The 26,336-nt window shown below is 28.2% G+C and overlaps 1 protein-coding gene and 1 pseudogene across 1 annotated transcript; both read left to right on the top strand.

Annotated features, from left to right (window-relative positions):
* Positions 1–25,796, top strand: part of LOC131169172 (uncharacterized) — a 128,588-nt pseudogene extending 102,792 nt beyond the window's left edge.
* LOC110649715 (uncharacterized) lies at positions 11,540–20,015 on the top strand. Its single transcript, XM_058136531.1, has 2 exons — positions 11,540–12,425; positions 19,684–20,015. The coding sequence occupies exon 1, from the start codon at positions 11,867–11,869 to the stop codon at positions 12,365–12,367; it is 501 nt and encodes a 166-aa protein (XP_057992514.1). The 5' UTR covers positions 11,540–11,866; the 3' UTR covers positions 12,368–12,425; positions 19,684–20,015.
* Positions 25,797–26,336: the final 540 nt, after the last annotated feature.

Genomic DNA, 26,336 nt, shown 5'->3' with positions numbered 1-26,336 from the left:
AGTGCCAAAACCAATGTACATATTTTCTATCCAAAAGTCAACATTTTTGTTGACCAATGAGGTGAATAGTGACACCAAAACTTGAAATTCAAAATTTAAAATTAGAAATGCATCTAGGGGACTTTAAATTGCAATTGGCAATTAATACTAGCAAATGTAAAACTCAAAATGTGGGATCTTGGTGTAATTAGAATTAATATATCCATTAAGTAAGAAAAAGTCAACATTTTGGTTGACTAGTAAGGTGAATAGTAATCAAAATGATGAGTAAATTAAGATGAAGAACTAGAACCAACTCTAAGCTTAAATGCTTAGAATTGTATGACAAATGTGGACTATGCATCCTAGTCAAAATTGTTAAAAAGAAATTAAGGCCATAAATTTTGAAATCCATGAAATATTTATGGATTACTTGAAACATGAAAAATAAGTCACCTAATTGATGTGAATAAATAGTTAGGGCTTATATGCCCATCACAAATGAAATTCATAAAATATTAGTAACTCAACTTGAAATATAAAATTTGTAATTACATAAGTAGATTCTTGAATGTATAAATGAGAAAGGAAAAATGTTTTGAATACAATGGTACATGTGAACTATTGTTTAGAATTGTGATCAATATGAATAACATAATGCATGAATAAATGAACCATATTAATGTATGAATGAGACATTAGTTCTCATTATTGTAGAGAGGAGAAGTATTTTGAGTACAATGGTATAAAAGGATAATTAATGTGAAATGTGATCATATAAATGATCAAATGAATGTATGAATTATAATTGAAATTTATCATGAAATAATGAAGTCATAAAACACAATATATTAATATTTAATGATATTATGTGCCCTTGTATTGCCTAGACATGTGTGTCAGATTGGATAGTTTGGCATGCCAATAGGGTATTGTTTTAGCAGTACTGCGAAAGGCTTTATGCCTGTATTCATGGCTTTATGCCCGCATTCATGGCTTTATGCCTGTATTCATGGCTTTTATGCCCGATTGTGTGTTATCATGGCTTTTTAGCCATACTGACTGCATACGTGGTTGACGTTCCGCGTCCCATGGTATGACGGCCCGAGGCACCGCGGTGTCCAGTGCCAACGACCCGTTATCCAGTTTAGTCAGCCTGTCGTAGGTTACTTGGGCAGTGTAATTTATTGAAATAAATTAAGACTATTAGTAATTGAAATATTAAAAATTAAATAAATGAGTTAATAAGACTCCAAAAGAATTAGTTACAATTATGAAATGATCTAAACCACATAAAAATTGTTAAGTAAAAATGATAAAAGAGTTGCAAAAATAGGTATAACTTAACTAAATATTTTAAATGTACCTTCTATTGCCATATGAATATAAATTGAGTATTTTCATTAATTCTGTATATTGTACATTGTCACTGTGAATTTCGGAATTAAACACTTCCAAAGCGAAACAAATGAGAATAAAAGATAATTAATATTAGACACATTGTATTAAATTAAATTGATTCTTAACTATTCAAATTATGCTTCGTTCTTTCTTTATTTGTATATTTTATTTTCTTGTTCTATTATTGCACCACTAAGCAGCAATGCTTAGCGCGATGGATTTGTTTCCTCGCGCAGGTACTTTGACTAAGATTTTTGGAGTCCAGATCTGCAGAAGTGTCTGACGTATTCAAGGTTGTCACCTCCTCAGCAATGCATGTAGATAGGGCCCATATAGATCATATTTTATATTTTGTATAAAATGCTTAGATATTGTATTGTAATGTATATTATGAACAGGTAATTAATAGGAATGCGATGTAAATTAATTAATTAGCTTTTTCATATGTAATTAATTTATATATCATGTAAATTATGAAATCATGTAAATTAAAGAAATTTGAAAATTTTACTTATGTGATTTGAGCATGAATGAGATTGTATGGATTCGAAGACAGATTTGAAATATATAGATAATGCATGGAAATGAATATGAAATTGAGATATATGAATGAGATGTGAATTATGAGATGGTTATGAAAATAATTGATGAGATTTGATTTGTAAAATATTATTGAAACTTTCAAACAGGTAAATAGTAAAACACGTCAACTGGTAATAAAATAGGGGAAACTCCGCTGGTTTCTCCGTCGAAAAATAATTAATATTAAAATATAACGAGATCAAAATATGAAAGGAATAAAGTAAGATAAGATAGGGTGCTCCGGCACCGAATGTAGCACACTTTGCTCGGCTACACTGCAGTCGGGTGAGAGGTGTTACAATAGTTGCCTGGATTGGGGGTAGAATTATTTCCATTGAGCACCTTCCTTCAGGTAATGATCATATTTTGGTGAAAGCATTCCTTTTAAAACCGGGGCTGAGACCTCCATTTTTTCATATAATTTTATCACATAAATATTTAACCATTTAATTAATTTTAACAAATCATTTAGTCATGAGAGTTAATATGTGTCGAAATTATGTAATGATTGTTTTATAATATTAGATATCTTATCATAATATATATATATATAAACATGAAATTATAAATAAATATGATTAAAATAATTATAATTTAATCAGATAAACTCCCATATGTGACTATTCATTTTCTTTTTAGTGATTTTTCATTTTAAGAAAAGTTATTGAATTATTTTTCTTTAAGAAAAAAAAAACTTGCATTTAAAAATCTAATAGGGTAACATATCAATGGTTACAAGCCTAGCAATGAACAAAGTCGCATATCCCATATGAATAGTTTCAATCCTGTTATATGGAAATGCATGTGAAATCTATCATTAATGGTTATAATACACTGTTGTACGTATAATAGAAATTAATTAAAATTAAAATTGAGAGACAGCTAATTTAGCCAATGCATGAGCAATAGAATTAAACTCTCTTTATTATGTGGATGATGAAATTTGTATAATTGTAATACAAACACTATATAATATCTATAAATTAATAAGTATTATAATACATATGATAAATTATTGAATGTTTTCAATGTATGTGTGCATTTACTCACAAAATAGTGATTACACACGCCTAAATTTAAGGAACAATTGTTTTTTGTTTTTAATAATACATAGTGTACGCTTATAGTCTATATATATATATTTATATAAAGCAAAGAGGTATTCCCAATGAAATGACACGTGACACGTTTCTTGAAAAACTTGTCACGTCTCACATTCTATAAATACTCTCTTTTATACTAACTATTATTTAATTTTTAATTTTTCTTTTAATTATCATAATTATTTACAATATTACCTTAACATTTATTATTTAAATTATTATTTTCTTTAAAATTTAATTTCAAATCACAATTTAAAATTTTAATTAATTTTTAAAGAAAACAATAATTTAAATCATAAATGTTAAGGTAGTATTATAAATAATAATGATAATTAAAAGAAAAAAAATAATAATTAGTATAAAATAGATGAAATGTGAAATGCTCCATTCAATGTACCTTACATCAATTAATACTCTCATGGTTGCACTATTGTTGGAGTTATTATGGTTCTCTTTCTCTTATTGCCTTAATTTCTCTTCTTTTTTAAGAACCATAATGCATAGTGGGCTTTTATTGAATCTACCTTTAAATTTTAGTCCTAATTAACATTTGAGGTAAAATAAATTTGGGCAAAATTTTTCTTGGTACATATTTTTCCTCGACTTGTATTAGTTAAACTTAAATGAAGATTGGTATTTGCAAATTTTTTGAATAGCATGACTACTAATATACTAGGATAAATTTTGACAATTATTCCTGAACTTATCTAGTTGTAACATTACAGCTCCTCAACTTAAAAATGTAATATAAAACCCTATCAACTTAAAAATGTAACATAAAACCCCATCAGCTTTCAAATTTTGCACAGTAAAATCCCTCTAACCTCCAATTATCAATTTTTCAGTTAGACGCTGACCTGGACAATTCCAGCATAAAACTTAGTCAGTATTTCTCTTTTCTCTCTCAAGCTATATGTAAATTGAATTCTTTTTCTCTCTATAGACAGAATAATTTTTTAAGCGTAAAGAGAATAATTTTACACTTTGCATAAGAGAGAAGAGAGCAATGTTGACTAAATGTCATGCGGGAGTTATTCACATCAGTTTCTAATTGAAAAATCAGTAATTGAAAGTCAGAGAGATTTCACTGTGCAAAATTTGAAAGTTTAGGGGGTTTTATGTTACATTTTAAAGTTAAAGGACTGTAGTGTTACAACTATATAAGTTCAAAGACAGTTGTTAAGATTTATCCTAATATATTAATAGTTGATAGAAATGGTGAGGAGGAGGAGTCATGGGTTGAAATTCGAACAAAGATCATGGCATCTGTATCTAATTTTAGAAAAAAAAATATTGCATGGTGAGTTTTACTCAAAGTGTTAGACAATTATATTCGATAACTTATGTAGTTTTTAGGGGATAAATTTCAACAACTGTCCCTGAACTTATATAGTTATAACACTACAGTTTTTTTAAAATATAACATAAAACCCTCTAAACTTTTAAATTTTGCATAGTAAAATCCCTCTGACTTTCAATTACTGATTTTTCAGTTAGAAACTGATGTGAATAGCTCCCGCATAACGCTCGGTCAATATTTCTCTCTCATCTCTTATGTAAAGTGTAAAATTATTCTCTTTACGCATGAAAAATTATTCTGCCTCTAAAGAGAAAAACGATTCAATTTACACATGGCTTGAGAGAGAAAAGAGAAATAATAACAAAGCTCCATGCTGGAACTGTCCAAGTCAGCGTCTAACTGAAAAATTAGTAATTTAAGGTTAGAGAGATTTTACTGTACAAAATTTGAAAGTTGATGGGGTTTTATATTATATTTTTAAGTTGAGGGACTGTGATGCTACAACTACATAAGTTCAGGGATAATTGTCAAAATTTATCCAGTTTTTAGGTAACTTCTAGTTATTTCTTTTTTCTCTTATTTTTTGAATATCTTTTTGATAGTGATTTATGCTGCATATCTATATTTAGGAGCTATTTTTATGCCCCAGTGGGCCTTAGGTTATGAACAATGCTGTTGGAGCTATGATTATGATAAGAGGGTTTGTGAGGTACGGTGCTGATGCATGTCAGTATGTTGACCACTATGGGATCTCAAGCTAGATTGTTTTTATTTATTTATAACTATGGAAAGTCAAGTTTTAATAGTTCCCTTTTACAAAGTTTTGTTTATAGTTTTTACTATGGGCCTTTGATAGTTAGACATCATATATCCTTTTTTCTTGTTGTTGAGCCTTTTGCACTTGCAAATTGCCGAAACATTTAGGAAGAAGGGCATTCTTTGTGATATCATATGGATGGACATTGACTACATGGATGGTTTTCACTGTTTCACATTTGACCAGGTATGTATCATTTATATCCTTGGGATGATAAATTCATCCCTAATTAAATTGAAATGTTAGGTTACTGCATGGCTAAATGCTTCTCATTTTTTTTCCTTGAATAAGCTCAATGTGATCATATTTTCCTTGCCTCATTGCTTCTTGCTACATATTCACTGTTAGACAATATTGAAATTTGTCACTTATGGATGAATGAAGAATGATATTTTTCCGCAGAGCATATTTAGTGGGTTGCATTACCCAAATAAAGGACGCGCTGATTTCCTAAGACAATAGGAATTTGCAATTTGAGATGATCTCTCCAAATTTTGACCAATCTTCTATAGTCGATAGAAAAGCAAAACACACCTCCTTGCAATCAATCTCTACATATGATAACCTTAATTACATATAGATATATATAATTGTATTAAAATTATATATATATATATATTATAGGCCGCACTTGTCCCTCGGATCGACCCCTTTCTTGTCCGACGTGGGATTGAGAAAACCCTTGTCTACCTCTGTCCCATTGAGGCCTGACACTCTCCCCCACCCGATTCTAGCAACACCCTTGTCGCCATCGGCACCCTGCCTACCCCTATCTCGTTGGGGCGCTTGGTGTGATTCAGATCGTCTGGGGCCTGCTCTGATACCACATTGTCACGGGACGGGAGTTCTAGCCCCGTGCGGCACCTAGGTCCCCCTTGGCCAGGGCCCCCAGGTCAGCCTCCCCCTATCTGGCAAGCTCGCATAAGCCCAAATAATAAGCATCTTCGAGGTTTCTTGCACGCACTGCATGCATTCACACTAGTTAGCTCCATAGGGCAAGAGACAGCTTGTGACGGCCTTGCCAACTGCCAAGAATAGGAGTGGGGAACTTCCGAACCGTTACATTCTCCCCCACCCAATCCCGCAAACGCCCTCATTTGCGTGCATTCGCGTCGCTTCCCTGCGCAACTTGATCACACTCCCTCGCACATAGGAGTCCATATGCCATATATATATATATATATATATATATATATATATATATATATATATATATATATATAATTTTAATACAATTATATATATCTATATGTAATTAAGGTTATCATATGTAGAGATTGATTGCAAGGAGGTGTGTTTTGCTTTATAAAATCCTTTTTTTATTAAATTCTAATTCAATATCATTTTTATACGGTTATAATTCGATTATAGATAAATAATCAAAACTGAACCAAAACAATAAATATAAATTCAGTTTAATATAGTTTGATTCTTACAATAATAGTTTTTTCAATTCTGATATAATTTGGTGTTATTTTTTGAAACCCTAAGACCATGCATTACCTTTATATCAAATGATTTATAGGTTATAATAATATTTTTATACAAATTTGTGTTAAATTTAATTACTTAAATTAAAATTAATTTAATTAATCTTGAAAAATTAATATTCAATAAAAATAATTCTAACTTAATTAAAATGTTTTGTATATTTTAATATTTAAGTAGTTTTTTTATTGCTTAGTTTAAATATATAGTAATTGTAATTCAATATAAATAATTTATGGTGTTTAATATATTTTAAATTATAAAAAAATTGTGATAAAAAGTTAAATATTTATATTTTAATAAATATTAAATATTATAAATTAAGAAGAACTTGTATTCATCACAAAAGTTTTTATACCTATATCGAAAAAAGTTCAAATCTTAATAAAATAAGAATTAAGAAATATTTTTTTTCTTTTTTCTGCATCATGTAAAATTTATTTTATAGAATCATATTATAAATATAACATAAAATTTCAATCCTTTAAGGCCTTTATATGAAATATAATATAAAAAAATGCATAATATGAAAACGAAATTATAGAAATGCCCGCAAATTGATTTAAAATGTTAGAAGTAAGGATTGCTCCTCGTATCTCCGCCCCATGGAAGATTGAAGACAGGGGGTATATTCATAGATTTATTTCATTTTTTTTTTAGTTTATCATTATATAATATAAATTTATTTATTAAAAAATAAATTATAAATATATATTTTACACATAATTTTAATAATATATTAACATTTTTCTATTAAAATCAAAATATTTAAATACATAGATGCATAAAAATAAATTAATTTTTGTTATTTTTACAGAAGAATTTCCTTTGATTCTATAAGCAGTACAAACCATAGCCACTTGTAAAATATTTAAAGTTTGATATTCAGATAGACCATCTAAATTCTACTCATAAATAGCTTCACCATCATATTTAACTAGAGTAATTTAACTTCTTTCATCAAATTGTACATCAGGAAGAGTGGGTCTTGAATAATAATTTCTAGTCTTAAATAAATTATATTATAATATTAGTTTATTAATAATGCATTCCATGTAGTTTTTTACTATTATTTTTATTTTTCACTTATCAATTTTTTTTATTTGAGTTAATTACTTCTTATAAAATTTTATATTTAATTGAAATTAAGTATAATTAGGATTAAGAATTTTAAATTTATATGTACTCTAAAATTAAGATTTTAAATTTATATAAATTTTAAAAATTAATTTAAATAATAAAAATATAATTATAATTAATATAAAGGATGAAAAGCATTATTGGCAATCCCAATTTCTCCAAAGATAGATGTATAAATTATAATTTAATATTATAAATTAACTAAAATAATAATTTATTAATAAAAATTAAATTATAAATTCAATGATTAATCAATTTAAAAAAATGGTCTTAAAGGAAAATTACCATAAAAAATAAAGTTAAACATTTGAATTTCGATTGGAAATACAAAAGCTTTTATAAAATATAAATGTTAGAAAAAAAAGGTGAATTTCTTTGTACTTAGTTAATTATTAAAAAAAATAGATCAATTTTTTTAAATGAAGTAATCATTTATATTATTTATGAAAATACCAATAAATATATATATATATATATATATAATGATAAATGTATATATTTGTCACTAATAACTTAAATAGTAAAGAAAAATTCATCACTAATTACCTTTAGTGATATACTTTCAGCAACGAGAAGTTATGATATACAAATTTGTTACTAATAGTTTTAAGGATTACATATGCTTATTGATACTTTCCGCAATGAGAAAATTATTCTACACAAAATCATCACTAATAATTTTTAGAGATGATTTATGTATCGTTAAATCTATAAATAATTTTAATTTCTAATATTACTATAATTGATAAAAATTAAAATTTTAAAATTATTTTAATAGTAATTCTACTTATACCAAAAATCATATTATAATTATATCTTCTTAATTCTATAATCTTATTAATTCATTAAAAGTTATATAGTCTATTCTAATAAAAATAATAAACAACTTTAAACACTGAATTTAATTTTCACTAATTTATTTTTTTAATTATTCTAAATATTTACATACTTATTATATTAATTTATAAAATTACTATTAAAAAATTAACTATTTAGTTGACATAATTATAAAATTATTATTAAAAATTAACTATTTAAGTAATAATTTTTTTTTATTTATATCAATAGATATGAAATTTTAATCCTATTCAGTAACAAACATTTTACTTATTTTAAATTTGTAACTTTTTAAAAAAAAAAAAAGAAATTAGTAATAGACATATATTATTTTGTATGTCATAATTATCATAAGAGGATAGTTATCTGTGAATGTGATCACTATAATTTTGTTATTATTACTAATATTAAATAATATCTTTGCGAATTCAATATATTTACATAAGTTAAGGTATATTGATCTTTCTATTTCTTTCATTTTTAATAGTGATATGTCCAACAATATTTGGAATTATTAATATCATTTACATAAAAAAGTACATTTTATACGTGATAGTATGATATTTTAATTTTCTTAGATCTACTTAGTTTAAATTTAAATTAATTATAATTTACTAATATCCTTATGCACATGAACATATTTTTTATTTTTTAATTTATTAGTAAATCTTAATTAGATTGTTGATTTTCAGCATAAGGCTATAAGAAAATCTAATTATGTTTTTGCATAATATATGTGAGAACTTACATTTATTATTACTTGGCTTTAATTTTTAAATATCTTCATCCATTTATATTTTTAAAACTTATTATTATACTTTTTATTATATTACATTTAATTTTATAATTAATTTAATATTACATGTTAATAAAATAGCATATAACTTTTATAAAATATGATTCAACAAAAAAAATTCTTAAATTAATAAATCTTTTATTTATATAATCAATTAAAATTAATATTTTAATTTAAATAATTAAGTATAATATTTATAATGCTATAATTACATTACAGCATATATAAAAAGGAATAGAAAGTTATATAAAAAATAAATAATGTGGAAGTAGCAGAAAAAACAAATTAGTTAACATATATATAATAAAAATATATCATTATTCATAAAAAGTAATCTAATGAAAAAATTAAAAAATATATAAAAGTGTTATCGTGATAATTAGTAGATAAATAATAAAGATAAATAAAGAAATAAAGATAAAAGAAAACACATGTAAAATCAAAATTAAAAGCTTATCTTGGTATACATCCATAAATAATTTCATTTCCTTGCTATTATTACACTTTTTAATATGACTGACTACAATTAATTCTATTAATAATAAAGAAAATATTTTTATATATTCTAAAATTTGTAATTTTGGACGATTAAAATTAAAAAAAAATTATATCATCTAAAATTTATAATTTCAAACAATTTAAATTATATAAAATCTCTAAGAATCTTTATTGATAATTATTAGGTTCTCTTTATAAAAGCTTTAGTGATATAAAATTATAAAGTAGGCGCAACGTCTTCTTCCTCAATAGTTTGTATACTTTGTCCATTTTCTAATTTAACAATTATATTTTTAGCATTCAAAATACTATTTCTATCTTTTTGAGTAATATAACTATCTTAACATCCTTTTGGTGATCCAGTGAAATTAAAAACTAAAATATATGCTATTCTAACATTAGAATTTACTTTGGCTCTATAAGCAGTACAAGCCATAGTCATTTCTTGTAAAATATTTAAAATTTGATATTTAGATAGATCATCTAAATTTCACTCGTACTTCACCATCTAAAGTTGATATTTGACTTCTTTCTTCAAATTGTACATAAGGGGGTGTAGGACTTGAATAATAATTTATAGTCTTAGATAAATTATATTATAATATTAATTTATTAATAGTATGTTCTTTTTAGTTTATTACAATTATTTTTATTTTTTACCTATTAATTCTTATTTTAGTTAATTACTTCTTATAAAATTTTATATTTAATTGAAATTAACTATAATTAAGATTAAGAATTTTAAATTTATATGAACTCTAAAATTAAAATTTTTAATTTATGCAAACATTAAAAATTTATTTAAATAATAAAGATATAATTATAATTAATTTGAAGGATGAAAGTCATTATTGACAATTCAAATGCCTCCAAAAATAGATATATATATATATATATATATATATATATATATATATATATATATATATAAATTATAATTTAATATTATAAATTACCTAAAAAAATAATTTATTAATAACAATTAAATTATAAATTCAATAATCAATCAATTTAAAAAATGATCTTAAAGAAAAAAACACCATAAAAAATAAAGTTAAACATTTGAATTTCAATTGAAAATACACAAGCTTTTATAAAATATAAATATTACAAAAAAAATGAATTTTTGTGTATTTAGTTCATTATTAAAAAAATGGATCAATTTTTTTTGGTCAAATGATGCAATGATTTTGGGAAAAAAATTGATTTTACAACTATAATTAATATTTTATAAAATTTTATTTTAAATTATATTAAAAGATTTAATTAAATAGAATTTAAATATAAATAAAATTAAAAATTTTTAAACTCATATAAATTTTAAAATTTTATAAATAATTAAATTTTCATTTATAAATAAAATAAAATCTAAATTTAAGTAGAAAATCAATCTAATCAACTAAGTTAAAAACTTTTAAAGTACAATAATTATTAAATTATTTTTTAATTAATCACCAACTGATTAAATTTATTTTAATATTTTAATATTATTAATAATATAAAGAAAAATTTACTTATTTTAGAATTAATTTTAATATTTATTGATCAATTAAATTTAATTATTTATTATTATAATTAATTTTAAATTACATATTTCATTTTTAGGGTATCTTTATCCAATGTTGTCCTCCTCTGTCTCAATGCCCCAAAATCGTGAACCATCTGAAAATTCTTCAGACTCTTCGAATTGAATATTAGCTCCTAACCTATCCTTGTTTAAACTTCCTTTATCAAAACTGGATTCGCAGAGAAAATGAGTACAGAGGAACCTCATCTCTCTCCGATTTTTGAATTTCTGGAACAAGAATATCTCAGACAAATCTGCTCCGTCCAGTTGGGGTCTGAATTCTACTTTCTTGGTGGGGAACATGACTTGAGGACGAATTAGCTCCTCTTGATCAATTTTTGTTGACGGCAAAGGTTCGATGAAAAGGGGTGTGTCTATGAACGCCGGAAAATGTGATCCATGTGCAGTTGTGGCTGATGGTATGATTTTTGTTCTTAGTAGCAGCCTTGTTTTTAACGTCACTGTACCTGGTTATACCGAGAAAGGGATGCCCATCGATAATTCTATCAGATTTTTTGAATGCTTTGATCCTGAGAGCGATAAATGGATGGTCCTTGATGATCCGCCAATAGATATTCCGACCTTGTGGCGCTTCTTCTTCGTTGGCGGAAGGAGTATTTTCTTTGTTGGCGGTGACGCAGACGGTTTCAGGGTACTTTCAGGCTTCAATCTCAACACCTTAGAATGGACAACCTTGACGAAGATGGAGAAGGAGAAGATTACTGCTGAGGCTTCAATCTCTGTTATCTGCTTACTGGGTCATCTCCTTGTGGTTTGGGATTTCCTGCTACTATTCCAGATGATTACTCCCGCGCTGTTAAATTGTTTATCCAAAAATTGTTTATTCTGCCAGTCTTGAGATCAAAACTTCATTAATTAATAATGGTGATATCATTAACTGCCATATCCTTAGCCCAGTAAGTTTTTAATTTTGTGTTTTTGTTACTATAAATGATACATCTTTGATTGTTTAGAACCATTCAACTTATTACTGTGCTGAAATGGCTTTGCCTTACTGTAATTATTTTCTGATGGGATCATTTTGGTTTTAGCCGGTATGAGGAAATTTCCTTTGTTAAATCCTTCAGTACTTCTTTTTTGCTTGTGTTGTAATTTTTGTTTGGCTTTTGTTGGAATTTGATAATGGTCGTTCGCGGAGAGAAGCATGAGAGCATGAAGAGAAAACAAGAAGATAACCGGAAGCATGAGAGCATGAAAAGGAAACAAGAAGATAACTGACAAAGTAAGGTTAGATTATTGTTTCTTTCCTTCTTGCCTTCCCCTTTGTTAGGGTTTGAATCCCTAACAAGGCGGTTATAGGTAATTGGGAAAGAAAAGAATTAGGAAGAAGAGAAATAGAGAAATCGACCATGATCTGCATAGAGGAACCTTGGGGTGGAAGGCAAATCTGGTAACTATGGTTTGGTGAACGAGTTGAAATAGTTTTTGTGTGGCTTTTATCTCCCATGTATATTGGACTACAATCCATGAAGCTTTTTATTTCTATATCTCGACTCTTTCCTTCAACTTGGAAAAATTTTAGTTCTTGTGATAGGTATTTAAAGTCTGACTGAAGTCTGATCTGTTGAGTTACAATCATATTGGAAGGTTAGTGAATTCAGTTGCAGACTGGGCAGCTGAATTAGCCATAATGGTTGTTCTTTCCCCAAATTGGTTTTCTAGTCCTGCTCCCCAACTTTCCATCATTTTGTTGAAAGGTGTATCACTTTCTTATGTGAAGTGAAGTTATGATGTTTTTAAACTGTCAAAAAATCCAGGCCTTTAACTTTTTGCAATTGTATCCAGTCTTATTTTTCAACAATTGCTGCCCAATTTCAATGGTTTGTTGCAATTGTAGCCCCATGGTCAAAGCCAAAAAAATATATTATTTTATTAATGGGTCTTGCATTTCTTAAAACCTAATAATAAAAAATAAAACCTTTATGACTTTTTCAATTTTAGCCAAATTTAAAGGTTTGTATTAATTATGGCCAATTGACCCAAATTAAATAATTTTCTTTTACTTAATATAAAAGTAATATAGGTTGGTTTATAAATTTTTCTTTGAATTAATACTTATAGCTACATTACATAGGGACCATTATGAGCTACAATGGGAAGAGCTTAAGCTTTCAATGGAATGGTTGCAATTCTAAGGACTAATAACACTTCACGTGAGAAAGAGTGTTAATGTGTTACATATAAGAGAAGAAAGGGGTTTGGGGGGGAGCGGGAAGAGCTAATAAGTAGCTTATTTTAAGTTAATTATGGCTTTTTAGGATGTTTTGCCTTTTTTATCATTTCTTTAAGTTTTTTTTTTATGCTTTTTAGAATCCTCAAGCACAGTTAGCTATCGTTAGCTAGGGTTTGTTGTATAACAAACCGTAACATATACAGATACAATGGTAAAGTGGGAGCTCATTGATTGATTAACAGAGAATGCACCACTATTCTTCTTATGTTCTTCTCCTCCTTCTTTAACTACTGTCATCTCTCTTAATTCTTTATGTAGAAACGTATTTTTGAGAGAAATTTTCTATGCATTTCTAGGCAAAAGACTCTTTTCATAGCTTCTATTTATATACAAGAATAAATCCTAGAATAGGAAACTAGATACAATAGGAAACATAATTCATAAAATCTAAGATTCCCATAATTATGGGATTCTAACACTCCCCCTCAAGTTGGTCCATGAATATTACATATGCCCAACTTGTAAATCAGAGTGTAAAATAGCTTGTTGCTTAATCCTTTAGTAACACATGAATTGGTTGTTCCTTTAAAGTCACATGAGAGACACTTAAAGAACCATTCGTTATTTTCTTTTTTATAAAGTGTCGATCAATATTTATATGTTTGGTCCGATCATTGTGAGCTAGATTGTGCACTATACTAATAACAACTTTTATAAACCAATAATTTCTGACAATTTCAATTCTTCCGTCAACTTCTGTAACCATGATAACTCACAAATGCCTTGTAACATAGCTCTATATTCTGCTTTTGCACTTAACCTTGCTATCACATTTTATTTTTTGCTTCTCTAAGTAACTAGGTCACACCCTACAAATGTACAATAGTCCAACAAGTAATATGACCTTACCTCTACATTGGTATAATCAGTGTTGCTTTCATAGTATCCAAAAGAGATCATAGCCTTATTGAATCATTCAAACCCTAGTCTTGGCAGCTACTTTAGACCATAATGCCTTCTTTAATCTATAAACTTTCCATTTAGTTTTTCATCATCAAACCCTAGAGAAATTTGCATATACATCTCTTCAAGTCTCCATGTAAAAAGACATTCTTAACATCAAACTACTGAAAGTCCCACTCAAGATTTTTGCACAGGACAACAAGATTTTGATGTCGTTCATCTTTGCAATAGAAGCACTTGTCTTTTGATAACCTACTCTATATGCCTAAATAAATCCTTTCGATACTAATCTAGCCTTATACATTTCGATTGAGTTGTATGCTCTATGTTTTACTATGAGCACTCATTTACATCCAACTGGTTTCTTTCCCAAAGTAGGATTAACAAAAATCTCATGTCTCAATTTTTGCCAAAGCTCTCATCTCCTCAACTATTGCTACCTTCCATTTTGAATCGAGGTTTACATCCTTTCAATTTCGTATGAAGGAGACAAAGAATCTTAGGAAACAAAATTGGAAATAGGATGTTCTTTACAAGCTTTGACTTCTGTTCTCACAACAATGGGTACATCAAGATCAACAATAGAGGAATTGGGGTTAGAATCAAGCCGTAATAGTACTCATACAATTGTGCTGATGTTCTTTTCATTTGCTGTAGCACTATTCCTAATCAAGGAATAGACGAATTGCAGCATGAACTGCCTAAAGGAATCTGGTTGAGATTTGATTTTGATTATTAACATCTGATATGCTTATTACATTAATAGTGCTTCTTTTCTAAAGATGCATTTTTCTTGTCTTTCATTTTTTTTTTTATAATAGGATTTGCCAACTTTATACTTGCAAGGTAGATCAATAATTCCTTTAGGGCCCCCTCATCAGCATGTTGGTGAAGCTTTGATGACTTGACGCTCATTGTAGCATTAGATGAAAATGGTAATTTGATGCATATTAATTTTCGTGAAGAAAAATCTTAAAAATTTGCATATATTAGTGGTTTTTAAGGAAAAAAATGAAAATGAAAATTAAAGAAAAAAAAAAAGACTAGACCAAACAGATCATTGGACCAATTCCAGGTTTCACCGGTTAGCTCTCTCATTCAGTCTTGTCCAAATCTTTAAAACACTAGTAATAACCAGTATAAAAGTTATGCTGTTTTTTTTTTTGTTGATAAACAATAAATAAGATTTGTTATTTTTCTATCTTTAAATAGTAAATAAGATTTGTTGTTCATCTATCTTTAAGGTTTCCCAAGAGATGAAAATCCAAGTTTCAAATTCCCCATTGGTAATGAAATAATATTTGCTGTCTAAAGCTTGATCTAAGTTGTTGGATCACAAAATCCTGTAAAAAAACATACTATGAAAGTCAAATTCAGCTTCTTAAGGAATTGGGTAGATTTCCATGGGATAGTAAAATTACTAAAATTTAATTCCTAACATTTAAGTTTTTCTATATAATATTATGGCAAATATTTCTTTGCATTTCGTAGCAATTCTTGCATATTTTCAAAAATTGTAGAATCTTGTTATTTTGATGTCATCCTCTGACTTATCCTTACATGATCATGATAGGATTCTAATGTAAACTTTTGTTTGGATTAGAAACATGGTTGTGATGTCATAGACTGACAATAGAGACTTGCAAAAATAATAGAGAACAGATTATCTCTTTCCCAAACATACCCCCTAAAGCAAATTTCAAGATAGTTTCTGACTTTGTTATTTCATTAGCAGAAAAAGAGACTAATATACGTATGAATGTATTTCCATGGGCTTCTATTAGCTGACTTTTTTTTTTAATTCTTTTTTGTCTTGATATGCTACCGGTGTTGGTGTAGGCTAAAATGAATCCTAAACTTATGTTGCTAATTCTAAACTAATGTCCGTCAATTGACACAGATTATCCACTTAATTTACTTAGCATGAATCAGGCAGCTTAAATTGTGGTGGTGAGCAGTGCTTGAGAATCTAGATATCAGGTCTCCTGTGTTGATAAACAAATCTGTTACTGAAAATTTGTATACTTTTATAAGAAATAACTGTTAGTCCTCCATGTATAGATGATGAATGTTGATGGCTTTAATAGATTAAATTAACGCAAATGCAAAGCATCTACTTTTTATGAAGTGCTCTAGCTTTGTAGATTTATTGTAAACTTTAAATTATCTATATGGCAATTCTTATTATGAGAATTTGATATTGCCTTTCTCGGGAAAGCTTTAGATTTTGAAAAGTATAGATATAGGACTCCCCTTAGTAGTTCTATAATCTTAGTTCTGCCTATTTAAGTGTCCTTAGTGATGTAGGATTTACTTGATATTTTAGGATTACCTATTTTGGAAAGCAGTATAGGAAGTAAAGTCTTAATTTCGCTTGGGAATTTGTGTTGATTTGAGATTCCTAATTAGAATTGGATTAATATTTTCTTGTTTGGGGTTCCAAATCCTAGTACTTGTATGATTACAAATGTTCTATATATACTTGTCTTCCTAGTATTTTGACGAGAATTTTTCTATGGTTGACAATTGATTTGAGTATTATAAAATTGAGAATTTTGTTTCTTATTCCCCTTTTTCCCTTTTGTTCTATTGGTTCTACATCACCTAGTTAAGAAAAAAGAGGGAACAAAGAAATAAAAGGAAAATTACTATATAGTATAAAACACCTTGACATTATGTAAAATTTACATTCACATTCTTTTTTTTGGAAAGTGAATCAAGTAGTCCACTTTAGTCCTTCCATTAAATTTTAGTCCCTCACTTTTTAAGTAAAATAACTTCTTAGTCCTTCACTATTATATTTTCAGGAATGAAAAGTTTATTTTTCTTAAAAACTCAAGGACTAAAATGTAATTCAAAAATTTAGGGACTAAGTATATAATATTTTAAGTAAAAGACAAAGGTGTTATGAAATTAAAAAGTTGAGGTCTATTTAATTCAATTTTGAAAATGCAAGGATAGAGTTGTGAATATTGATAAATGTCAAGAGAGATTTTTTGTAATTTCCCCAAAAATAATATAGTAATTGGCATTATAATGTACAGTAGAAATAGGGAGGGTTTAGACTGATTAGGATATACAAGATTCCTGCTAGTATGTTCATTCAACCTTAGTAGTCTTGTGCACTTTAATTTGCCTAATTATAGTTTTGCTTATGCTGGGGGCCCGAACCTTTTGCTCTAGTTTTTTGTATAGCAGAAGGTGTGAATATTGATAGATGTCAAGGATATTTTAGTAATTTTTTCAAAGATAAAATATTTATTGGCATTTGATTGTACAGTAGAAATAGGGATTATATGTAAGAACCCTTGCGTAGGACTGATTAGGATGTACAAGATTTCAGCTAGTGTGTCCATTCAACCTTGGTAGTCTTATGCACGTTGGACTGCCTAGTTGTAGTTTTGCTCATGTTAGGGGCCTGAACCTCGTCCTCTAGTAATTTGTATGGTAGAAAGAAAGGAAACATAATATTTCTACTCTAGTTCTCTCTCTCTCTCTCTCTCTCTCTCTCTCTGTGCAAGTGCATGATTCTGTGTTGTTCAGCTAGCAAAGTGATGTCTGAACTATTTCTTAATTATAGGGCAAGCGAAAGGTGTATTATTTGAAGATTATGGTGATGGATATGAATTCACCAAGGGCGCTTATCTATTTACACGTTATGTTGCTGAACTTCAATCTTCAATTGTTACTGTTTTTCTGAAACAGAAGGGTCTTGGAAGAGGGCCAAAAGATGTTTGCACGTGCAATTGTTGCTTAGCGAAGGTGCAATGGTAACATCTTTTTCACTCGAGGAACATTGGCTTAAAGTTAGCATTATCTGCCATTGAAATATTTTGCAAAACTTATTTAATATGTTCAAAAGGTTGATTCAAGGGGCATGGATGGAGATGTTGTGCAAATTATAATGCCCTTAGAAAATGATGTTTCTGAGTCGGCAACAACAAGTAAGCAACAATATAGGAGTCGCTTAGGTAAATATTTCTTTTTTGGAGCTGTTAGCTAGATAGCTAGTTAGCCTGTCCCTCATCCTCCTTTGCCTTCTCTTAGTTTGATCTATTTTAATATTACTATAGCTTTTTTTATTGACAATGTTTTGATGCATTAAATCGATGGCATAACTATCTTCTTCCAATAATTGCTGTGTATGCTAAATATTTGGTGTGAAGTGATCATTTTTTTTATTGTATTCTTTCATTATATTTCAATTGTCCAAGTTCTATCTTAGTTCCTGCATAATTTATTTTATTTTTTGTTTCTTAAGTTGCCACTACTATGATATTATGATGAACAGATATGTTCTAACACTTCAAATTATTCTTGTTCTTATTGTTCCTTCTTCCCCTTCTTTTATCCCCTGGTTCTTTTAGCAACAAGATTTAGATTTTTCTATGGCTATATACTGTGTTGTTGGCTTTGGCTTGAGATGGAATCTTTTATGGGCTTTTGTGTTTGATGGATTTGGGGGTTGAATTTGTAGGATGTATCAGGTTTCTATAGTTAAATGCTGTTAAGAAAGGTGGAAATTTAGCGTTTATCCTATTTTGCAAATCAATTAGGAAGTTAATGGCTGAATATAAAGCTTAAATTAAGTTGTCTAATTTTCTGCATTTTCATTGAGACTAAAATGGAAAATTTGGAAGTGTGGAGACTAAAAGTAATATCTTGTAAATTTGGAAAAAATTTTGTTATCTAATAAATGATTTTTATATGTGGATAAATATGCCTAAGAAATAATGTATATCAGCAGCTCTACCAGCACAATTTTACCTGTTATTTCTAGACCTTTAGGAGTCCTCTATTTATGTTATAGTTGTTTCTCTTGCTAAAGTGGCAACTGTAAAAAAAAAAAAAAAAAATCAATTCTCACTCTTGCTTCTCTTTTTATAGGATAATTAATAAGTCAATTTCTTTCGTAAATAAATTTACTAGTGAATCCTGAAATTTTAAGTATTTCTATGTATCAATTGTGAACCTTTTAGTTAATGTCATATTGATTGCTCATTGTTCAATGCAGAAAGTTCTAAGCATATCCCAGATGTTGAAGAGGTTTCGAGACCAAGGGGTGGAGAACTTTCTAAAATCCCTATTGAACTAAAAAGTGGTGATTGGATTGTTAAAATAGTTGCCTGGATTGGGGGTTCAATTATTTCCATGGAGCACCTTCCTGCAGGTAATGATCATATTTTGGTGAAAGCATTCCTTTTAATACCGGGGCTGGGATCTCCATTTTTCATTTCCTTTCCCAACACCACCCCCTCTATCCGCCACCCCACCCTTCTCCCAAAAAATAATGATAAAGATATTGATATTGATAATGATAATAAGAGGAAAAAGTTGAAGCTTTTTTGGATCTCTAAACAAAAGTTCACCTTATATGATCCTCAATCATTATATGCATTTGAGATTATATTATGCACTTTTTGTATGCCGTTATGGCCTATAAAGTGGGGTCTGAGGAGGTTGAATTTGGTGAATTCTATTCCTACCTTTCACCATCTTTATTAAATAACTCTTTCAAAGCTTGAACCCGAAATTTGGGTCTTGAATGTATAACTTTTATCATAGCATCAATCAATGGACCTGATACAATGTTTACATTAAAAATAGAAAGGGTTTATTCACATTGTAAAGGGAATTTCATAATAGACGTGAGGAACTAGAGTGTGAAATTTTTTTGGTCCCCTCCCCTTTTTGTTGGTTTTGGGAAAGGATTGGATTTGTTGATGTGCTAGGAAAGAAAATTGACATTCCAACTTCTAATTCTTAAATTTTAACAATCTACAAACATCATAAACTAAGAGATACCCTTTAGAATGTGCTTTGGCAACTAATCCACAAGCAAAACAAAATGCAATGGGAATTTGGCCAAAGGCTAATCCAAGATAAACCCGTCCAATCAAACATTAGTGTCTAGACCTTCATATATATATATATATATGTATGTATGTACAAGTATTTAATAAATGCTCCTCTTTCATTCCAGTATTTAATAAATGCTCCTCTTTCATTCCAAAATTCACCAAAGTATATTTTGGAACCTCTTCATATGCCTAGACTAATAAATTCCATAAGAAGATGGAATGTTTCTCTTTCTTTCTTTTGCACCCCCCACAAACCCCCCCCCCCCCTCCCCGGCGACTTGATTTTGAAATTTTGACTTTCTTATTCAAAAAGGGATAAATTACAAATTAGTCATTGAGTTATGTCAACAACTACATACTAGTCCCTGTATTTTTTTTGAAAAAAAATTTAGTTCTTGACATTTTATTCTATTAATAGATTAGTCCCTACCATCCAAATTGACCTTCAATTCTGATATATTCTTTTCAATTTGAAATAATTTAGTTACTAAAGTTTTGTTTTATTAACAAAATAGTCTCTACATCAAAATTTTATATTTAATTAATTAGTTATTTTATATTTAAATAATTACTTATTTTACAAAAAATAAATATTTTTTATAATTATATTATTTAAACATGAAATACTAAAAAATATTTAATTGATAATAATATGCTTTGTCAAATAGTAAAAAATAGATAATAACAGATAATATGTTTCATTAAATTCTTATTTTTTTTTATATTACATCCTATAATTAAAAAAAAAATTATTTTATAGTAATATTTTTCAATAAATAAATATAAAAATTCTTTTAACAAGATTTTCAAGAAAAATATGGTACAAAAAAATTTATTTTTATATAATCTAATATAATTTGACAATACATAATCATACATAAATCATTTAAAGTTATAGTTTATTTATAACTTGTAAGTATTTTCAAAAATTATATCTTAAAATAAATTTTAATTTAACTTAGTTGTTTGAAAAATTAAATTATATCATATTCTAAATGAAAATTTAATTTAAAATGTAAAATTCAACAATAAACTTTATTTTATAATTTTTTAAGAATTATTTTAAAATTTGGATGTATAATTAGAAAAAAATTATTTAAATACTTAATTAAATATATAAGTTTTTAAATATAAAATAAATAATTACTTAAATATAAAGTTTGGTTTTAGGAACTATTTTGTTAATGAAACAAAACTTTATGGACTAAATTATTTCAAATTGGGACAATTTTGATGGTAGGGACTAATCTATTAATGGAATCTAATCTAAGGGGCTAAATTGTTTCTCATAAAAAATACATTGACTAATTTGTATTTTTGAAATATCTTAGAAACTAATTTGTAATTTACCCTTACTAAAAGTGCTTTAGCAGTCGATATTCTTGGCAAAAAATCAAATGGGTTGGGAGATATTGTGTCTTGTTTTTTCACCATTATGTTAAGATCCCTGAAGTTTTCTATCTGACTAGTAAATTATTGTTTATAGCGCTTGATAGCAAATATTGGAGTTTATAGTGCTAGATAAAAAATTATCTACATGGGCATCTGAACAGTTAGCCAAAATTTGTACCTGTTAAATGGCATTGAGTGTTGCAAATAGTTAGGGTCAAGGGAAGTGTATATTGAGTTGTCAGCTTCACACTGCTAAACACACATGGGTGTGTGCTGATGATTTTTCATAAATATATGGAGTTCAATAGAGGTACAAATTATAATTGTATCTTCTTTTCATATGAGACTATACATTTGGTTATTCTTCTTGTTTTCATGGCAATCAATCAATGATATTATATTCCGATCCATTTAGAAGTCTTCACGAGTTTTGAGAATGATAAAACTAAGAATTTCCTGTCTTAATATTATTTAATGATACATTATTAGATGAGGTATTTGATTCCTTTTCTGTTGGTGATGACAATAGGAACACAGTGGCTTCATAGCAGGATTGAGATTGATGGATATGAAGAATATAGTGCCACTGAGTATCGGTCAGCAGGATGCTCTGAGGAATATAAGGTCATTGAGTAAGTCTCTATGAAATCAGTCCAACTTTTATTTCTGTTTTCCAATACAAACCTGATTTTAAAGTACATTTTCTTCTTCTATACTTATTTTCACTTGATGAAATGGCTATCTATTTGATAATATGTGATAAGGTGAAGCATGTGAGATAATCACTTGGGAAAATCATGATATGCTGTTCTACCAGGTTAATATTTTTAGAATGGTGGCATAGACAACAAGAAGCCAAAGGAAAAATAAAATTAAGCAATCAAGAAGCTTAGAATTATGGGAGGAGTTTTAAATAATAGAGTTAGAAATGGTTTCGGAATTGGAAAGCACACATTGAAATCAGTTTGAATAAGTCTAAAACGGACCAAATCAGCTACTAATTTCATGAATTTTTTAAAAACCATAAACAAGATGACATATATGAATTTAAAATACTAGTGTAAACTTGTTGTGAATTGGTGATGTGTATGCTTCTCATTGCACATTATTTTCTTCTTCCTTTGAAATTGTTAACCCGTCCTACATTCTCCTCTCTCCCCTTGCGAGTTTATCAAACTAAACACTGCTTTGAACCACGAAGGACAAGGATCTTAGGAATCTATTATATCCAGAAAGGGTCAGAATCCTATCAAGTTTTCTGATAGTTGTCCATGGCTCCATGCATGAAAATAATTACAATAGTTCTCAATTGCTTCTGCTTTATGTCATGTATTTGCTGCACACTAAAAAAAATTTTCTTGTAGGCGGGATTTTGAGCATGCAAGAGAGGATGAATCTCTGATATTAGAAGGTGATATTGGTGGGGGATTGGTTATTCAACGGCAAATATCAATTCGATATTGACTCTAGCATTATAGCCCAGAAAGTAGGAGCCGGTTTTGGTGGATTTTCCAGGTTAGATTCAAAGATTCTTTTTTAATGATTTTGTTCATGATTTCTGACTGCATTAGTAATTCTTTAACCGTTTGTATCTAACAACTGTAAAATCCCTTTCATTTTACCCTCTGTGCAACCTATCAACAACACTTGCAAATGAATCAAGCTAATTGGGAGATACAACTCAACTCAACACTCAACTCAACTAAGCTTTTATCCCAAAAATTTGAGATTGGCTATATGGATTCGCTTTCTCCACTCTAAACGATTTTGGGTTAAATCCTAAGCAATGTGTAATGTTTCTAGGTTATGTTGTATTACTCTCCTCCAAGTCAATTTAGGTCTACTCTTTTTTTTCTTTCTATCCTCTAACCTAAGGTGCTCTACTTGTCTAATTGGGAGATAAGATGCCAAAATAATGAATTTACTCTGCATTGTCATCAAATATCCATTGAATTCTTTGCTTAATGCTTAGCTCACCATGTTTCTCATATTTATACATAAATTCTATAGGATAGCAGCATTACGTATCTGTGCCACGGTTGATCCCGCATTTAGACATCTATTTGATTTTACTTGAATGTATAATGCATAGGTACTTATAACAAAAAGGGTAAACATGTATGCTACTCTTTTGCTTCTGTATGTTACTCTTTATTGTTCAATAAATCTTTTTTTTTTTTCAAAATTTTCAACTTTTCATCCTCTTCAATTGTGGAATAATATCTGAAAAAATAGAAATACTGTTTTCATAGTTAAGTCTTACAAGGTTTTTTTTTTTTAACACAAATTTTAATAGTCGAGTCCTTTTATTTCTAAAATAGCTCATTACTAATCTTATTTTTGCTTACATTATAAAGGTAGAGAGAGAGGGAGAGAGAGAGAGAGAAAGAGAGGGGGTAAATTTTGTAAATTTGGGGTGATTATGAGGGTTATAATATTTTTTTAAGCGTCTCTAATGACTACTATGGACAAAAGAACTAACTCATTAGTGAAAACAAAGTGCAGGGACTAACTCATCTAAGTTCCAAACTAAAGGGACGAAATAATAATTTACCAAAAATTGAATTGAAAATATTAAGAGATTTTTGGTCATATTCTCTTTATTGTAACATGATGAATTCAATTGGAATAAGGGGAAAAAAGAAGTTTTAAAAAATAAGAGTTCAACGATCTATAATTTATGGATATGCATTGCTTGCAATCTTTTGTTACTAACCAAGCTCAATAATAATCATTTGATACCTGACATGACATTCCAAGTGATTCCAAGAAATGAAATAGATTTTGCAAATGTAACAGCAGCCAAGTGTTATTCAGTGGCATTTATTATTTTAATGTGCTATCAAGTTGATGAGGACATTGGCAAATGATAAAATATGAGTTTCTTGGTGTTTATTTTGCAAATAAATTCTTGCAATTCAGGTCACAATGCATTTTATTGTCTTTACAAATTGGCAATTGTTCACATGAGAAAGTTGATCATAACACTTCATTTTTGTGTATTTGCTTGTTTAAGTCATCTTTATTTTTCTTCTTTCTTGGTGTTTCTCTTGTATGCTAGGTTTTTTTCCTCTTTCTTTTGATCACTATTATTTTATATGGGAAAAAAAAATGATGATGCCTTCTTGTTTGTTGCTGCTGTTAATTTTGTGATTTTTGTTGGTTTTGCTTGAGAGTACATCTAACCTTTACCCTCTTACATCCCATGGAAACTCGTCTTATTCACTTCTGTCGATAGATCAAAGCATGAAATTCGACTTCTAAGGATCAATTTTATGAATGGAATCTTTTGTCGAATGGTAGTTTGTTTTGCTTATACATAGTACGAATTTTTTTTTTTGTTGTGGGAACCCAATATTTATCTATTTATTTATTTATTTATTTATTTTAATTATCTAACAATAATTTTAAATATTTATCTAGAAATAAAATAAAATAAGATAAAGAATATTTTATTGGATGGCCTGTTTATTTATATATATATATATATATATATATATATATATATATATATATATTGAAATTAAATATATATCTGTAATCTGAATAACCCAATTCAATAATAACTCTTATCCTATTCTACACCTAATAGAACTCCTGAAATATATATATCCTAATCATCTCTTCTGCTAAACTTTGCTCTCAAAGGCTGTTTGTCACCTCCTTTTTCTACTAAATACTCTCAACAGGTATTTTTATCATCTTATATATATATATAATTTACGATTTATAATCTGATGTGCGCAGAGAATTCCTAAATTTTTACTTATCTATTCATCACATTCGATTCTGTTTTCAAGGTAAAAATTCTCGTTCTTTGTTTATTTTTCTTTTCTTTGACTATTGGTATTGAATTGGATTGATCATGAGTACTGTGAGATAATAACATTGCATTTATATATATATATATATATATATATATATATATATATATATATTGGTGGACATATTAGGGACGCACAGGGACGCACGCACAGCAACAATGAAATCAAAATTCGAAACTGATTACCCCCACTAGTCATGCTAGTGAGGTGTTCAAATATATGGTCATGACACTGTGGTTTCAAAACTTATCTTAACAATTTACTAAACATTTATGCCATCTCAAATATACACATAATTTTCAACAATTTAAATCAAAAGCATAATAAATATTTCACCACAATGATGTCACAATTCAATATTTCAAATTATTCAAAACAATATGCAGAAGAAATTTACAGAAATTTTAAATTGTGCACAAACCTTAAGCGAGTCGCCTCTTGGCCTTGACTCGATTCCTCGGGTTTTTTCCCGGTATTCTTTTCCACTGAAACACACATTTTCACAGTGTTTTAGTATCATAACTTAGCATAAATCCAAAAATAAATTTAAATTCACTTTTACCTAGCTCTAATGTGCTAAACTTCACGTTCTTT

This window comes from Hevea brasiliensis, chromosome 15 (genome assembly GCF_030052815.1).
Source record: "Hevea brasiliensis isolate MT/VB/25A 57/8 chromosome 15, ASM3005281v1, whole genome shotgun sequence".
In the NCBI taxonomy this organism is placed as follows: domain Eukaryota; kingdom Viridiplantae; phylum Streptophyta; class Magnoliopsida; order Malpighiales; family Euphorbiaceae; genus Hevea; species Hevea brasiliensis.
The sequence above is the reverse complement of the archived record's forward strand: the minus strand, read 5'-3'. Positions and strand labels throughout refer to the sequence as shown.